Source organism: Equus przewalskii, chromosome 6, assembly GCF_037783145.1.
Source record: "Equus przewalskii isolate Varuska chromosome 6, EquPr2, whole genome shotgun sequence".
NCBI lineage: Eukaryota > Metazoa > Chordata > Mammalia > Perissodactyla > Equidae > Equus > Equus przewalskii.
This window is the reverse complement of record NC_091836.1, coordinates 86,521,209-86,537,312: the sequence shown is the minus strand read 5'-3', so window position 1 is coordinate 86,537,312 and position 16,104 is coordinate 86,521,209. Positions and strand designations below refer to the sequence as shown.

At 41.1% G+C, this 16,104-nt stretch overlaps 1 protein-coding gene across 4 annotated transcripts in view; it reads left to right on the top strand.

The window, feature by feature from the left end:
* Positions 1 to 3,988: 3,988 nt before the first annotated feature.
* Positions 3,989 to 16,104, top strand: part of SAAL1 (serum amyloid A like 1) — a 57,686-nt gene continuing 45,570 nt past the window's right edge. For all 4 annotated transcript variants that reach the window (XM_070624444.1, XM_070624442.1, XM_070624443.1 and 1 more), the window contains exons 1-4: positions 3,989 to 4,359; positions 5,734 to 5,847; positions 12,238 to 12,321; positions 15,578 to 15,657. In XM_070624444.1, the coding sequence (XP_070480545.1) occupies positions 4,228 to 4,359; positions 5,734 to 5,847; positions 12,238 to 12,321; positions 15,578 to 15,657 (410 nt within the window). In that variant the 5' untranslated portion in view covers positions 3,989 to 4,227. The remainder of the gene's footprint in view (positions 4,360 to 5,733; positions 5,848 to 12,237; positions 12,322 to 15,577; positions 15,658 to 16,104) is intronic.

The following is a 16,104-nucleotide window of genomic DNA, read 5'->3' as shown; positions in this document are numbered from 1 at the left end:
TTAACCCTTTAAAAAAGCAAACAATTCCAATTTTGTACAAACAATTCCAGAGAGTAGAAGAGAAAATACTCCCCACCCTTTCCATGAGGGTATGAAAATTTGATGTCAAAAAAATCAAAGGAAAGTACAAAAAGGTACTCTGACTCACCTCAGCAGTGACCATCTTCTTGGGTCAAAGTGTAGACTGAGGTTATGTCTCTTACATAACCCCAGAAGATCCTGAAATCTTGTAGAAGTGTGGTCAACCTCACATACCACACAGTTTCTTTCCCAAATCAGACCCTCTCCCCTGGGTTCTTGCTGGCCCCAGTGTCTCTGGTTACAATGGACTATTTCTAGATCCCTCTGTGTCTAGACTTCCTCTCTGCCCAGTCAGCTGTGTCCCTTCTCCTCCTCTGCCTCCCAGGAACCTGGGTCCCTCAGTGGTCTCTTTCCCTGTCATGGAGACCTAGTCACCAGGAGTCTTTCTCCTCTCCCATCCTCTCCTCCCAGATTCATTTGTTAACCAGTCCCTGTCCATGGTGCTGGGAGATATCTTTCAAAGTCATTTCACTTCTCTCTTTCCCCGCTAGGTGGTTAAGGTCATATAGAAGTCAGGTCCTCAGTGCACCATAACTGTCAGCCCCAAATGTTTAATATTAAATGCCTCAGTAGCACTTTTCTTTTTAAAGATTGGCCCCTGAGCTAACATCTGTTGCCAATCTTCTTTTTTTTTTTTCTTCTCCCTAAAGTCCCCCAGGACACAGTTGTATATTCTAGGTGTGAGTGCCTCTGGCTCTGCTATGTGGGACGCCGCCTCAGCATGGCTTGATGAGAGGTGCCACGTGCATGTCCAGGATCTGAACCAGTGAAACCCTGGGCTGTTGAAGCGGAGCGTGGGAACCTAACCACTCGGCCAGGGGGCCGGCCCCCTCAGTAGCACTTTGTTCATGCTTTCTTGGGAATACATATCCATCCTTCTCAGAGTTAGCGGCTTGTATGTCAGTCCTCCTGCTGGTTGGTTTTTAAGCTCCTCCAATACTAGTTAATAATAGGATGATAATGATAATGACAGCTAACATTCAGCGAGTTAACTGTGGGCCAGGCACGACTCTAAGTGTTTTCTTGTGTTATCTCATTGGACACTCTCACTTTAATTATCTTTGTTTTATAGCTGAGGAAACTTGAGGCACAAACAGTTCAAATAATGTACCCAAGCCACATTCCTAGTTTGACACTAGAACCAACATTCTTAACGATTTTCTATAACTAGCATTTATATTGTAGTTTAGAGCTTATAAAACACTGTTGTACACATTAGTTCACTTAGTCATTCCTTCACGGAATGTATTCCATGTACCACCCCAGCTGATCCTCACAAGCCTATACTGGGGAGCGAGAGCGGTGGCAATCAAGGACTGAGGAAAAAGCAAGAAAGAATTTGGAGGAGATTATATCATTGTGTCAAGGGAACTGCAGAAAGAGGTATGTAGACACCTCCTTAGAGAATGGCATTAAGATAATTCTTCCCCCAACTTGTCAGTCCCTGGGACAGAGAGATATCTAGACCCTAGTTCTCAACAGGAACAGCACTGAACCCACCCCCATCCCCACCCCAGCTTTTAGATATCTTTGGGGACACTTTTGGTTGGCACAATAATTGGGGGCCATTTAGTGGATGGGCCCGAGATACATGCATCTTGCAATTTATGAGACAGTGCTGCAAACAGAGGACCATCCTACACCCTGCATGACTTTTGTTATGTCCTATCAGACATGCAGGTAGGCAGAGTCAGATTCACTGTGAAGCTGATGAAGCTTAAGCTTCAAGGGCTCCTCACTTATATGGGACTATTCCACATCCCTGGGAGAGGCCCTAGAAAAGTGTTTATATGGTCCAATAGTGTAGTAAAATCTTCAAAAGTAAACTATGTTAACTGCAAGTAGTTAATGCCTCTGACTCTGTCCACTCCAACAGCCCACCATCACATTTCCTTTTGTGTTAAGTGGCACTGGGTGGTTACAGGCATTTTGTTGAACTAAGGAAAATCTGAGTTGGGAATACAATCGATTTGTATTTAGTGGGACATATTCATGTGGTTTGTGGTCATTTCCAAGTATAACTAAGTCATTGATCGCTATCCTGTAGGAATGGCCTCTAGGTATGCTTCCACCACCCACTGAGGTGGCTCCCAGGTGCAGGAGCAGAGGTCATAGGGCAAAATGAAAATGTCCTGTAGAGCCCAGCACAGAGAATGCGGGTAGTTGGGAAGAAAACTTTGGAATGTACAAGGTCAGGATGAGTCTATGGAGAACTGTAAGATCCTAAGTGCAAGACTTTATTCTCATCAAATCTGAGTCAAAACAAAAGTTCTCCCCCAGAGAGAGGTTTTCCAAATTGGACAGCAGTCAAAACTTTACAGAATATTACCACTAACAAGCAGAGAAGCTGAAAGAAACTTTCCTAAACTACCAATAATAATTTTTAAAAATTCAAACAACTAGGCTAGAGTAAAGACAGAATTTTCTTTCTATTTTTCATTATAGAAAATGATCTTACAAGGTCATTGTCATAGAAAGAGATTATCAGAGAGAACGCAACAAAATATATTAAAAAAGGATTGTAAGTAGGGGGAGCACAGAAGATTTTTAAGGCAATGAAACTACTCTGTATGGTACTATAACAGTGGAGACATGTCATGAATTTGTCCAAACTCATAGAATATACAACAGCAAGAGTGAACCCTATTGTAAACTATGGATTCTGGGTGATAATGACGTGTCATTGAAGGTTCATCAATTGCATCAAATGGACCACTCTGGTGTGGAATGTTGATAATCGCAGAGGCTATCGATGAGTTGGGGCAAGGGCTCTAGGGGAAACCTCTGTACCTTCTGCTCAACATTGCTGAGAACCTAAAACTGTTCTAAAGATAAAGTCTTTAAAAAAAAAAAAAAAAGAAAAAGGATTGTAGAAGTGTGTCAGGCTATTTATTAACAAAAATATTTGAATATTTTTCTGGATTTCATGATGTTTTAGGTATTTGTTGGCAATTTAAAATTGGTAATTTGTTGTAATGTCTTTTTTCCCATTCTAAATAAATATCTCCTATTATAACTAATTTAATATTTGTAATTTTGTACTGTTTTTCCTAAAGAAGACTTTCCAAATTGCATAATTCGGGCCCCACAAAACCTGGGTCCGCCCCTGCACATAAGATGAAAAGAATATTTATAATTATTTGAGCCTAAGACCCAATTGTATTTTATATATTAACACGGAGTACTTTTGTCCAGTTTTAATATACCTTAAAAATTTCCAGAAATGCAATTTTTGTGTAAATCAGAACTTTGTTTTGGTGGAAATTTTAACATCATCTGTTCATGATTTGGGAAGCCCCATTCCTGATGGAAGCACACCCATGTCGTCCTGCATTTGTAACTGTTGGGTTCACAGTGACTTGATGCATATGTGTTAACATCAGGGACCTTTATAATGTCTTCTAGTACAGTTGTGCCTGAGCATTTAAAATATTGAAATATGTTTATCACTAAATAAGATTAATTTTATTTCTCCTTCTTTCTGTTAGGGCATCATATTGATATTTTTGAACTTACATGTTGAGGTAGGCCATATCGTCTATAATCTTCACTTCATTGAAGTAAAGTGGATGTTGTAAAATATTTGTTGCAGGGGTGGGAGGGAGCGTTGGGTCTGGGGTTGAGTACCGTTGAACTAAATAGAAGCACGAACTGAAAATACAGGGAGTTGGAATATTGACATTCCTACTGGTGACTTTCGTCTTTCCCGGGATTCCAGTCACACCTTGGGAGAAGAATGAGCCCCTACTGATGTCTTTAAGTGTGGCAACATTGTCCAGAGATCCTTGGTCCCATAAGTGGAGATTCACTGCCCTGTTCCCTGCCCCAGCCTCCACCCCCGACCCTTCCAATCAGGCTAAGAGCTCCGGGAGAGATGGGATATCTGGTCCAGTGAGGGTGACAAATAACAGTTATGAAAAGGACACTGTGAGGGTCCTGGGTAGGATGAGGTGGGGGAAATACGTCATCGCGCTTCCAGGCCCAATGGGCAGATAGGGCTGGCTCTCGGGCCGGCCGGGCTCCGAGCAGCAGAGGGCGCTGTGGCGGGAGCCGCGCCGGGCGCTCCGGGTCCTCTGGCTCCAGGAGGCCTCTCGCCTCCTCCGGCGGCTTCCGGCGCGGCTGCTGCGCGCGGGTGGCGGTCGAGTCATGGATCGAAACCCCTCGCCGCCGCCGCCGAGTCGGGACCAGGCGGAGGAGGAGGCGGCCGGGGGCGACTGCATAGGGAGCACGGTCTACAGCAAGCACTGGCTCTTCGGCGTCCTCAGCGGGCTCATCCAGGTGCGGAAACCCGCGCCGCGCTTGGGCTCCCCCGCGTTCCCTCAGGCCCCCCGCCCCGGAGCCGCCATCCCCACGGCGACCCCTCCCCGGGCCCGCGCGGCGCGGCTACGCCCGGCTCCTGGCCGCCTCCGCGGACCCCTGAACTGCCGGGAGCCGCTCCCGGTGCACCTCAACACGAAGAGGGGTATAATGGCAGGGATGCCGGGATGCTTGCGGTTAAAAGACTACTTTTGCAAAATCTCCAAAAATATATGACTATGTAAATACAGTGTTCAGGCTTTTGCTCCTCATCCCCTCGCTGTCATTTCCGAAGGTCCTGAATTATCCATTTCATGGACTGTTATTGTAGTAGAATAAGTGGTGATTTGGGGGTCATACAGATCTCATATCAAAAAGTCGGCTTATCAACTACTGACTGTGTACTTTGGAGCAAGTCACGCGGGTGCTCAGAGCCTCGGCTTCTTTCTTAATTTCTATAAAATGGGATGATAATACCTATATTGTGTACATAGTGTTCTTGTGTAGGTTAAGTAAGATTATAATGGCCATAGAGTATTACCATGGTGTTTGGCTCGTAGGAGACTCTCTGTGAATGTGGACTTTCTCTTCCCCACGTCTCCCTAACTGATTTCGCTCACTCCATCTTGGTCCTCTCCGGTCCATCTTCTACACTGCTGCCAGAAGAATCTTAAAAAAAAAAAAAGAAAATGCTGTCCGTGGAAACTCCTGGTAGTTCCCTTTGCCTACAGGAGAAAAATGCTAAAGTCTTAGCTTGGAATCTAGGGCTCTTCGAAACCTCTCCAGCCTCATCTGCCCGTGACACACTGTGTTCCATCAACACTAAAGTGCTCACCGTACCCCAGACATGCCGGGCCCTGAACTCTCAGCTCTCTACTTTCCTCTGGATGCACTTCTCCCCTTCTTCACATGGCAAACTCCTGTTCTCAGAGATTTAGTTGAAATATCCCCTCCGAAAAGAAGTTTCCCCTCACTTCTCCCAGACCTTGGTCCTTGGTCCATGAGTTTTGCTCCCATGACTCTTTGTCCACCTTCAGTTGAGTCACTTAGCCTTTTCTTTGGGATTATCAGTATACATGTCTTTTCCCCACTAGATCCTAAAATGCTTGAAAGCAAGAGATTATATCTTATTTGTCTTTTGTCTTTCTACCCCAGTGCCTAGTGACACTATTTACTCCATGAATGTTGAATGCAAAGCTCTACCCAAGGTACTAATTTTTTTGAACAAGGTTTTTGCAAGAGAAGGTAGTTTGAGGATAGTATCTTTGTGACTTTTACATGATTGTGGGATTATAGTACCTGGAAGTGCTATGGGCAGCTTGCATTCATCTCTTTTTTTCCTTTGTGTTTCTGAAGACTGTTAACCCTGAAAGCACCAAGTCCAACTCAGATGATGAGGAGCAGCAGATGGAGCTTGATGAAGAAATGGAGAACGAAATTTGCAGAGTATGGGATATGTCAATGGACGAGGTATGGGGTTGGAAACGAAACAGAAAAGACTGTTGGGTAAGGAGGTGGTGGATGGATTTTTTTAAAAAGGTTCAGTCCTTAAGTCTCTGGAGAAAGACTTTAGCGTCTGTATCATTCCTATCTATAGTACAGGGAATGAGGTCCCAGGAGCTATAAATACTTAACTTTTATCTTTGAGGGTAGAGGAGCTGAGCTCTCATTAGATTTGGGCTAAATATATGGTTCTCATGAATGCTAGAACTCTTGTAGCCCAAGAAGGTTCCAATACTTATCTCCCTAAAGAGGAGGCTGGCCTTGTGTTTGAGAGCAGGTGAGGAGTTGGAGACCACTGAGGTACCACGACTAAGTTAGAAGGGAGGGACAGAAGGAATTACATATATATAATTACAATAGTGGTATTTTGACATTTGTACTCTATAGCTTGAAAACATTTTCATATATATTATTCTATTTGATCTTCACGATAGCCCTGTGATATAGATAAGTATCCTTATTTTATAGATTAGAAAAGAGGTAAACGGAGATGGATGTGCCTAATCTCTCTTTTTTTTTTAAAGATTTTATTTTTCCTTTTATTCCCCAAAGCCCCCTGGTACATAGTTGTATATTTTTAGTTGTGGGTTCTTCCAGTTGTGGCATGTGGGATGCCACCACAACATGGCTTGATGAGCAGTGCCATGTCTGCACCCAGGATCCGAACTGGCAAAACCCTGGGCTGCCGAAGCAGAGCGCGCGAACTTAACCACTCGGCCACGGGGCCGGCCCCCATCTCATTTTATTACTTGGACTCTTGTGGTAGATTCCTGATTAAAATCCTTGTTTTAATCTCTTTCACCTCCCTTCTGTCCTCCACACTGCTACCTATGTTATGTTTTTCCTAAAACGTAGATTTAATTGTATTCTTTTGTCTTAAAAATTGTCAACAGCTATTTGTTGCCTTTAGCCATTTTTTTAAACAGCTTTATTGAGCTATAATTGACCAAAAAAACTGCATATACTTTGAGATATAATTGACGTACAACAGACTGCACATACTTAAAGCCCAGTTTGCTAAGTTTTGATGTGTGTATTTGCACAGGAAACCATCACCATAATCAAGATAGAGAACATATCTGTCACCCCCAAAAGTTTATGCCTCTTGCCCTTCCCTGCCTCCACCCTCTGCAGGGGAGCACTGATCTACTTTCATCACTTCAGAGCAGTTTGCATTTTCTAGAGTTTTATATAAATGAGATTATATTCTTTTTTTGGAGATATCTGGCTCTTTCACTCAGCATCATTATTTTGAGACTCATTCATGTCATGTATAGCAAGTTTATTATTTTTTTATTGCCGAGTGGTGTTCCATTATATGTGTATAGCACGATTTAGTCATCGGTTTACCTGTCGATGGATATTTGAGTTGTTTACAGTTTATTCCAGATAAAGCTGCTGTGAGGACTTCTGTGTATGAGTATGTATGGACATACACTTTCCTTTCTGTTGACTGCATACCTAGAGTAGTATGGCTGGATCATATGGAAGGTCTATGTTTAACTTTTTAGAAATGGTTAAATTATTTTCCAAAGTGTTTTTTACCATTTTGCATTACCACATGCAGTCTGTGAGATACACTTCTAGTTTCTCTGCATCCTTGCCAACACTTGGTATGGTCAGTCTTTTTAATTTTAGCCATTCTAAGTGTGTAGTGATTCTCATTGGGATTGTAATTTGGATTTCCCTTATAACTGATCATATTGAACATCTTTTCATGTGCTTGTTTATAATCTGTATCTTTTTTGGTGCAGTGCCTTTTTAAATCTTTTCTCCACTTCTTAATTGTGGTGTTCTCATTTTTTTCCCCCTAAAAGTTGTATAATTTAAGGTTTTACTTATAGCGGTATGATCCATTTTGAGTTAATTTTTGTGTAGAGTGCAAGGTATGGATTGAAGTTCACCTTTTTTGCATATGGATAGCCAGTTATTCTAGCTCATTTGTTAAAAAGACTGTTGTTTCTCCACTGAATTGCCTTTGCACGTTTTTCAAAAATCAGTTGTCCAGATGTATACATGTGACTCTATTTCTGGACTCTGTTCTGTTCCATTGATCTATTTGTCTATCTTTATGCCAATACCACGCTGTTTTCATTACTGTAGCTTTATAATAAATCTTGAAATCAGGTATTATTAATCCTCCAACTTTGTTCTTAAAGTTGTTTTGGTTGTTTTGAGTCCTTTGTATTTCCACGTTAATTTTAGAATCAACTTGCCAGTTTCTATGAGCAGCCTGCTAGTTTTTTGACTGAGATTGAGTTGAATTTATAGATCATCTGGGAGAAGAATTGACAAATTAATGATAATGAATCTTTTGAGCCATGAGCAAATTAAATCTCCCCATTTATTTAAGTCTTCTTTAATTTCTTTCTGCAAAGTAGTTTTTAGTGTATAGGTCTTTCACATCTTTTGTCAGATTTGTTTCTGAGTATTTCATATTTTGGGATGGTATTTAAAAAAAATTTCAATATCTGATTGTTCGTTGCTAGTATATCGAAATGCATTTGATTTTATATATTGTATATTCTGCAACTGTGCTAAATTCACTTAAGTTCTAGTGCCTTCTTTTGTAGATTCCACTGGATTGTCTACAGAAATAATTATGTCACTTATTAATAAGAGGTTTTACTGCTTCTTTTCCAGTCTGAATTCCTTTTATTTCTTTTTCTTGCACAGTTTCTCTGCCCAGAACCTCCAGTGTGATGTTGACTAGAGGTGATGGGAGGAGAAATCCTTGTCGTGTTCCTGATTGTAGAAGGAAAGAATTCCTTCTTCCACCATCAAGTGTGACGTAGCTGCAGATTGAGAAAGTTCTGTTCTGTCCCTAGTTTCTCAGGAGTCTTTATGAAGAATGGGTTTTGGATTTTGTCATGCTTTCGCTCAGTCTACTGAGATCATCATGTGGTTTTTCTTTTCAGTTTGTTAATATGGTGAACTACGTTTATTGATTTTCAAGTTGCTAAAATCTTACTTTAAAAAATTTGCATCTACGTTCATGAGAGATGTTCATTTTCTTGTCATTGTCTGGTTTGGTACCAGGGTAATTCTCTCCTCACAGAATGAGTTGGGAAGCTTTCCCTCTTCACTTTTCCGGAAGAGTTTGTCTGGAGTTGATGTTATTTCAATCTTAAATATTTGGTGGATTTACCAAAAAAGCCATCGGAGCTTGGAGTTTTCTTTTTAGGAAGATTTTTTTGTTTGTTTTTCAGTTTTATGTATTTATTACTTTTTTTAAAATAACTTTTTTGAGATATAATTCACTACCATAAAATTCACCATTCAGTGGTTTTTAGTATATTGTGGGAAAGACTAAATTCAATTCTTTTAATAGATAGAGAGCTAATTCAGGTTACCTTGGAGTTTGTGTTTTTGAGGGAATTTATCCATTTCATCTAAGTTGTCAGATTTCTTGGTGTAAAGTTGTTCAGAGTGTTACATTATTGTCCTTTTAGTATTTGTAGAATCTGTAGTGATGGTGCCTCTCTCGTTCCTAATATTGATAATTCGTCTCTTTTGCCTTTTTTCCCTCATCAGTCTGGCTAGAAGTTTACCAATTTTATTGATCTTCACAAAGAATCAGCCTTTGGTTTCATTGATTTTCTCTATTGCTTTACTGTTTTCGATTTTATTGATTTCCACTTTGATCTTTATTTTTTCCTTTCTTCTGCTTACTCTGGTTTGGTTTGCTCTACTTTTTCTAATTTCTTAAAGTAGAAGCTGAGGTCATTGATTTGAGACCCTTCTTTTTTTAACATAGGCAGTTAGCATTATAATTTTTCCCCTAAATATTGCCTTAGTCGTGTCCCACGACTTGTGGTATGTTGTGTTTCATTTTTTTCAGTATACTTTCTAATTTTCCTTAATTTTTCTTTGGTTCGTGGATTTTTTTAGCAGTATGTCATTTAGGTTTTGAGTATTTGGAAATTGTTCAGATATCTTTCTGCTAACTGTGGTCAGTGGACACTGAATCTTTTTAAGCGTGTTGTTTGAATGCAGTGTGAATGCTCCATGGCACTCACGAAGAATGTATATTCTGCTGTTGCTGAAGTGCGGAGTGTCTTACAAGTGTCAGATCAAGTTGGTTAAGAGTATTTTTCAAGTCTTCTTTCTACTTGTTCTACAATTAATGAGAAGCTGTGGTTTGAAAAGAATTTTTTTTTAAAGAAAGATATTATTTTTCCGGTGAATCTTAGTGTGAAATCCTCAGATAGAAAGTAGATAAACAGATCTGCTGTTTGAATGATATTGTTGCTGGAGAGGAGGGTCATGTTCTCGCCTCCTCTTCACCCTCTTATGGAAGTTCTTGAGGCCCCTCCAGAGAACTGAGCTCTCCACTCATCACTGAGGTCTCTGGCATTAAGTCCCTCCAATGAGACTGCGTCTCAGCCTTAGCTCCTACCACTCAAGGTTTGAGCAGGACCAGAGACTTCCAGATACTTCCTGCATTTTCATGCGTTCATGGTCTGTTCTCTGGAACACTCTCTGCCTGGAATGACCTCCAGCTGGCAAAATCTTTATAGCCCAGCTTAAATGTCACCTCCTCTATGATGCCTCCCCAGACACTCCGGGCAGAGTTCCTCTCTCTCCTGTGCTCTCATGGAACATGTTCACCCTGTTGCATAATACCTACCTAGTTATTCAGTGATGGTTTTGAGCCTCTGTGTGCCCTGATTGATCTAAGTTTCTTCTCATAAAAGCTTAATGTCACCTCTTCAAAGATGCCTTTTCTGATGATATATAAAGTAGACCTTGTTATCTTGGATTCTAGCACACATCATCTTGTTCATTTTCTTTGTAGCACTTAGAAATTATGTAGTTTAGTTGTTTATGTGTTTATTGTTTGTTTGTCCTTCTAGAATGAAAACTCCATGGGACTGAGACCTTAAATAGTTTGTTTACTGATGTGTCCCTACAGCCTGAAACCGTGCCTGTTACTTAGGTTTTTCAGTAAATATTTGGTGAAGAATGAATGAATGAATGAATACCAGAAAGGTCGCCTGGTGTGGTGGTTAAGAGCATGGCCTCAAGTTAGACTCATCTGGGGTCAGATCCTGGCTCTGTTCTACTGAATGCATAATCTTGGGCAGATTGTTTAACCTTCTAAAACTTCAGTTTGTTTATTAGTGTAATAGGGCTAATAATAATAACTACTTTATAGAGTTGTTTTGAGAATTTGATGAGATAGTATGCAAACCACTTTACTATGCCTGACATGTAATGCTTGTTCAGTACGTGTTAATTGCTGTTGTTATTGTTGGTGTTGATATTGTCAGGCCACCTTGTGCTTCTCCAGGAATTATTAACTGTCGTTAAATAAATCCCTGTATGCTACAAAGAGTTGCCTGCATGACAAACAGTTTGATCACTTAGAGTGGAGAGCATCTGCTGCTGTGACTTTGCATTTGGAGTGTATCTTTGAAAATATTGTTTTCTCTGACCGTGCTCTCTTAATAAGTACAGTATGTCTCCCAATCAGCAGTCTCCTGCAGGTCACCTTCGTTTCCGCTGCTTTGAAAGATTACTGCCTCTCTCTTCGAGATGCCCCCAAGGGCCTTTCAAAGTGAATTGTCATGTAACCATGTAGCCTGTGTTTTAAGTTAAATTATCCCAAATATACACCTCAAGTTTGGTGAAAATCCTAGGCAATAGAGAGCCAGAAATTTGGTTTTATTTAAATATTTTACAGCGTGGGTCTCCCTGGCTAACTGATGTAGTTTTGGGGCTCACATTTCTCGGTGAGATTGGAACACATGTCCACTCCAGGTGCGTTTCCCTGTGTGGTCTCTCCTTTCGGTGCTGTGGACCAGACAGTCTAGGAAGGAGCAGGAAGCTGCTACAGTCACAATATGATCAGAATTTTTTCTACTGAGGATTTTGAAAACACAAGTTCTGATTTGGGGCCCTTGGGGACTGAGCCAGTAGGAGTTTTCACCTGTTTTCCCCTGTCATGTTTTAAGCTCTTGGAAGACAGAAATTGCGAATTTTACTCTTTTTCCTTAGCCCCAGCTTCTAACATGCTACGTGGCAATCAGCAAATGTGCTTGAATGAGTTAATGAGCATTCCTGGTGGGTAGAATAATCATTAAGGGAGACAAAGGAGGACAGTCCTTTGGAATATGACAATTAAGACTAATTTCTTTGTGGAATTGTTCCATTGCCTTGGGACCAGATACCACAAAGACTCTCTCATCTTACTTTTGTCTCTTGACACAATTCCTAACCTTATGGGTTTTTTTCTCTCGTGCCTGAAAGGAAGTGTATATGGAATTGTTGCTTTTTCTTTTTCATGGTTGCCTAAGCTGTGGGGTTTAAAGAGGAGTATTCAGCATCCAAGTTAATAATCATTTTTATTTTCAGGATGTGGCTTTATTTCTCCAAGAATTTAAAGCTCCTGACATATTTATGGGAGTGTTGGCCAAATCCAGATGTCCTCGATTAAGAGTAAGTGTGTACATTTCTAAATCCTTCCTCTTTGGAGCAATAATAGCAGATAGTATTTTATTTTTCTCACTTTAATTTTCTTACTGGCTACAAATCAGTCTGCAGATGTTTGTTGAACATCACCAGGTACTAGGTAATGTGCTATTTAAAATTATTAGAGTCCTAGAATTTTAGATTGGGGCTGGACAGGAGATCAGTACTTTCATGTAACGGTTGTGGAAACCAGATAGGCGCAACTGAAGTTACATCGCTTAGATGTGGCAGAACAAGAAACAGTGTCCAGACCTCCCATTTCTCGGTCTATTGCTCTTTGTTATTCATAAAATCCTCCATTTCTTAGAACCTTTCATTCTAAACTTAGCCTGTTGCTCAAAACTTTCCATAATCTAAATCTAATTCATCTTCTCCAACATAAAATCTCCAACATAAAGAAAGTCCTTCTAATTTATCCAGGCCCGTGTGCGTCTCCTCTCAGGAGCTTAGTGTGGTCATCGCCATCTCCGTGCCTCCCTTTGTCTGCCTTCCATCCCTCTCAATATTCACAGCAGTTGTTCCCGGTGATACTTTCCTTCTAAGTCTTCCCAAAGAAGCAAGCTCTCAGTGGCCATTGCTGATAGTAAACTCCCCAAAACACTTATCTGTACTTCTCATGTAGTCTTTATCTGTGTTCTGTGCTTCAGTGCCACTGAGGTTGCCATGTGCCATGCATATTGTGGGTGATTAGTAAATATCTATTAAGTGCTTATAATTATGAATAACTGCTATTTACTGAGTATTCGATTTTACTACTCTATGAGGTAGGCATTTGTCTCCACTTTATAAATAAAAGAACTGTCTCAGGCTAAGAAATTTGTCCAGAGTCGCACAAGTACAAGAATGGATCTGGGATCTGAGCCCAGACCTGTCTCACTTCGTGTAACGACTAACCACTGTGCTGTATGCCTCTCTCTCTTTAAGATTATAAAGTGGAGAATTGTATGTCGTATTTTTCAAATTGAATGTTGAATTAAAATTCTATTTAGTAGAATTCTGCACCCGAGTTGGAGCCTGATGAACCACTTTTCCTTGGGCCATTATATCAATATAAAGATTTGACAGTTATATAACATTTCTCATGGATTTTTCTAACTTAAATGTATTGACTCGTGATTAGTACTTAAAGAAAATGAGCTTATGTCAGGAATGGCTCCTTTCAGGAATTAGTCATATCATTACCTGTGTCGGTGCCTCTCTGCAGCAGTGAGTCTCGGCCTCGGCACATGTTAGAGTCACCCAGAACGTGGGCCTTCAACCTTCAGCATGTCCCAGAGTCACTGATTCCTGGGCCCACCCCGACACTTTCTGACCCAGTAGGCCTGGGGAAGGATCGAGGATGTCTAACAAGTTCCCAGGTGATGCTAGTGCTCTGGACCCAGGCCACATTTTAAGAAGCTTTGCCCTAATGAACTTTTAAAAATCCTAAGTCAGGCTATACCCAGATCATTTAAAACAGAATCTCCAAGTGTGAGGCTCCAGACAGCTTTGAAAGTTTCTCAGGCAATTCCTGTGAGCAGCCGAGACTGAGAAAGTTGATCTTTGATTGGAAGTTCGATTATTCCCTCTTCAGTTTGTAAGGGAGATGAATGTGTTTCTTTTCTGCCCCTGCTCTCTTTTATTCTTTTCCCGACATTTGACCACCCACATTTTATTGAAACTTTCCGCTCCGGTAGCTTCACTGCCACCTCACTCTCCTGGTCTCTGACCTCTTCAGTCACTTTCTTTGGCTTTTTCTTTCTTGAGTGTGGACTCCTTCTAAGGTGTAGATCCAGATCCCTTGTCCTCTTTATATTTATTTTCTTAGTGGGCTCGTCTACTCTTTACACCTTTAAGTTGCAGATCTGTGCCTGTGGGATCAAAGCTCTGACCTCTCCTCTGATTTTTGGCACTACATCTTCAACTTTCTTCAGGCATTCTCTGTTTGCATGCTGCATTTTCCAGTTCAAAATTCCGTATGTCCTAACTCAGTGTTATCACACTTTTCTGATCATAAAAAATCACATAGTGTGCTTGGTAAGCAGTAGCTTCCCAGGTCCTCCCCTGGAGCTTCTGATTCCGTAGCTCTGGGATGGGACTCGGAATCTGTGTTTTTAACTTGCTCCCCAGTGCTTCTGTGTTCCAGCATGTTTGGAAACACTGTCTTAACTGAATTCATTGTATCTGTTTCTACACTTTCTTTTCCAATTTTCCTGTCAGTGGGACCATTATCTGTGACTGGAGAAATGAAGCAACTTGAAACCTAAGAGTCATTTCCCACTGCCTTCTCCCTTTGCCTTCCATCAGATTATTTTGCTTTCACGTTGAGTCTTTCTCAGCTTTATCCCCTTCCACGCCTGCCATCACCACCCTCGTCTTCTTGCACCTTGATACTTGAGATGCAGTGTGGCGTGGGGGTTAAGTGCCCAGGCTCTGGAGCTCTGCTGTTTCCTAGTTGGAGATCTTGGATAAGTTGCTTGACCTCTCTCTGCTACAGTTTCCTCATCTGGAAAAGGGGGATAAAAGTAGTGCGTACCTCCTAAGTTCTTATATGAAATGACACGTGGAAAGTGCCTAGAGTAGTGCCTGGACAGGGTAAGTGCTAAATAACGTTGGCTGTTGTTACTCAGGTTATTAGCTTCTTTTAAAGTTTTTCACTATCTTGCACTATGCATTTTGCTACCAGAATAATCATCCTAGAGTGTCATTTCAGCTTGTTGTCCCCCCTCCCTGAGAACCTTCATGGCTTCAGGAAACCTAGATTAAGTCTAAGCTCTTCAACATGGCATTCGGGGCCCTTAGTCCTGATCCTTTTTCCCTGCTGTGTTTATCTCTTGCTGTTGCCCCGCTGTGTGCTTCGACCCTGCTTTCTTTCCTGCCCCATGTTAGCCATGTGCATAATTCCTTTCCTGCCTTTGCTGATACTTTCCCCCTTCTTTGAGTATCTGTCTTCTTGTTTGCACGTCTGAATCCTAGCAAACATTTAAGACTGAGATTTCTTCTTCGATAACTCCTGCCAGCTTTTGATCCTTCTCTTTCTTGTGTCTTTCATTCCTTCTCAAATCCTGTGAACGTGTCAAGGTTAGGGTGCAGGCAGTATATTTCTATATGCCGCCTCCCCTTCCCTTCTCCCCCCAAACTTGGCTCAGTGAAAGTTTTTTTTTTTAAGTTGTTCCTTTTTTTTTTTTTGTATATGTGTCTTTCACTTCAGAGCCATTGTGACCTGTGAAATTTGATTTGGCAGGAAATCTGTGTGGGAATTTTAGGTAATATGGCCTGTTTCCAGGAGATATGTGTGTCTATCAGCAGTGATAAAAATCTTGGGTAAGTTTTACTACATAATAATTATGTTTTTTTAAAAATAGATTCGTATTTCATATCCCTAAGAAAATCCTAATACATAGGAGAGAGAGGAAAATATTACAAAATGTAGTACTTCCTTGCTCCTGATGAACACTCCAGGAATGTCGTGTATTGATAGTAGTAAGGGCTTCCATGCTGTTTATGGACATGATTTGGGTTTTAGGCCTGTTTTCTTTATCAGTAGCAAAGGGACATAAATCATCAGCAGGTGGTAAGCCAGATAAGATAAGAACCAGTGGGCAAAGCTTGGAGATGGGGCACTGAGCACAGTCCAGAACAGTTTAGGCTCGGGGAATCCAAGGACTCAGAGAGCTAGAGTCTGGAGAGACTAGGCTTTCTGACCAGGGTCACCCTGAGAACGCTGACTTAGATCAGGGGAGAGACTTGCCCACAGACTGGAAGATACAG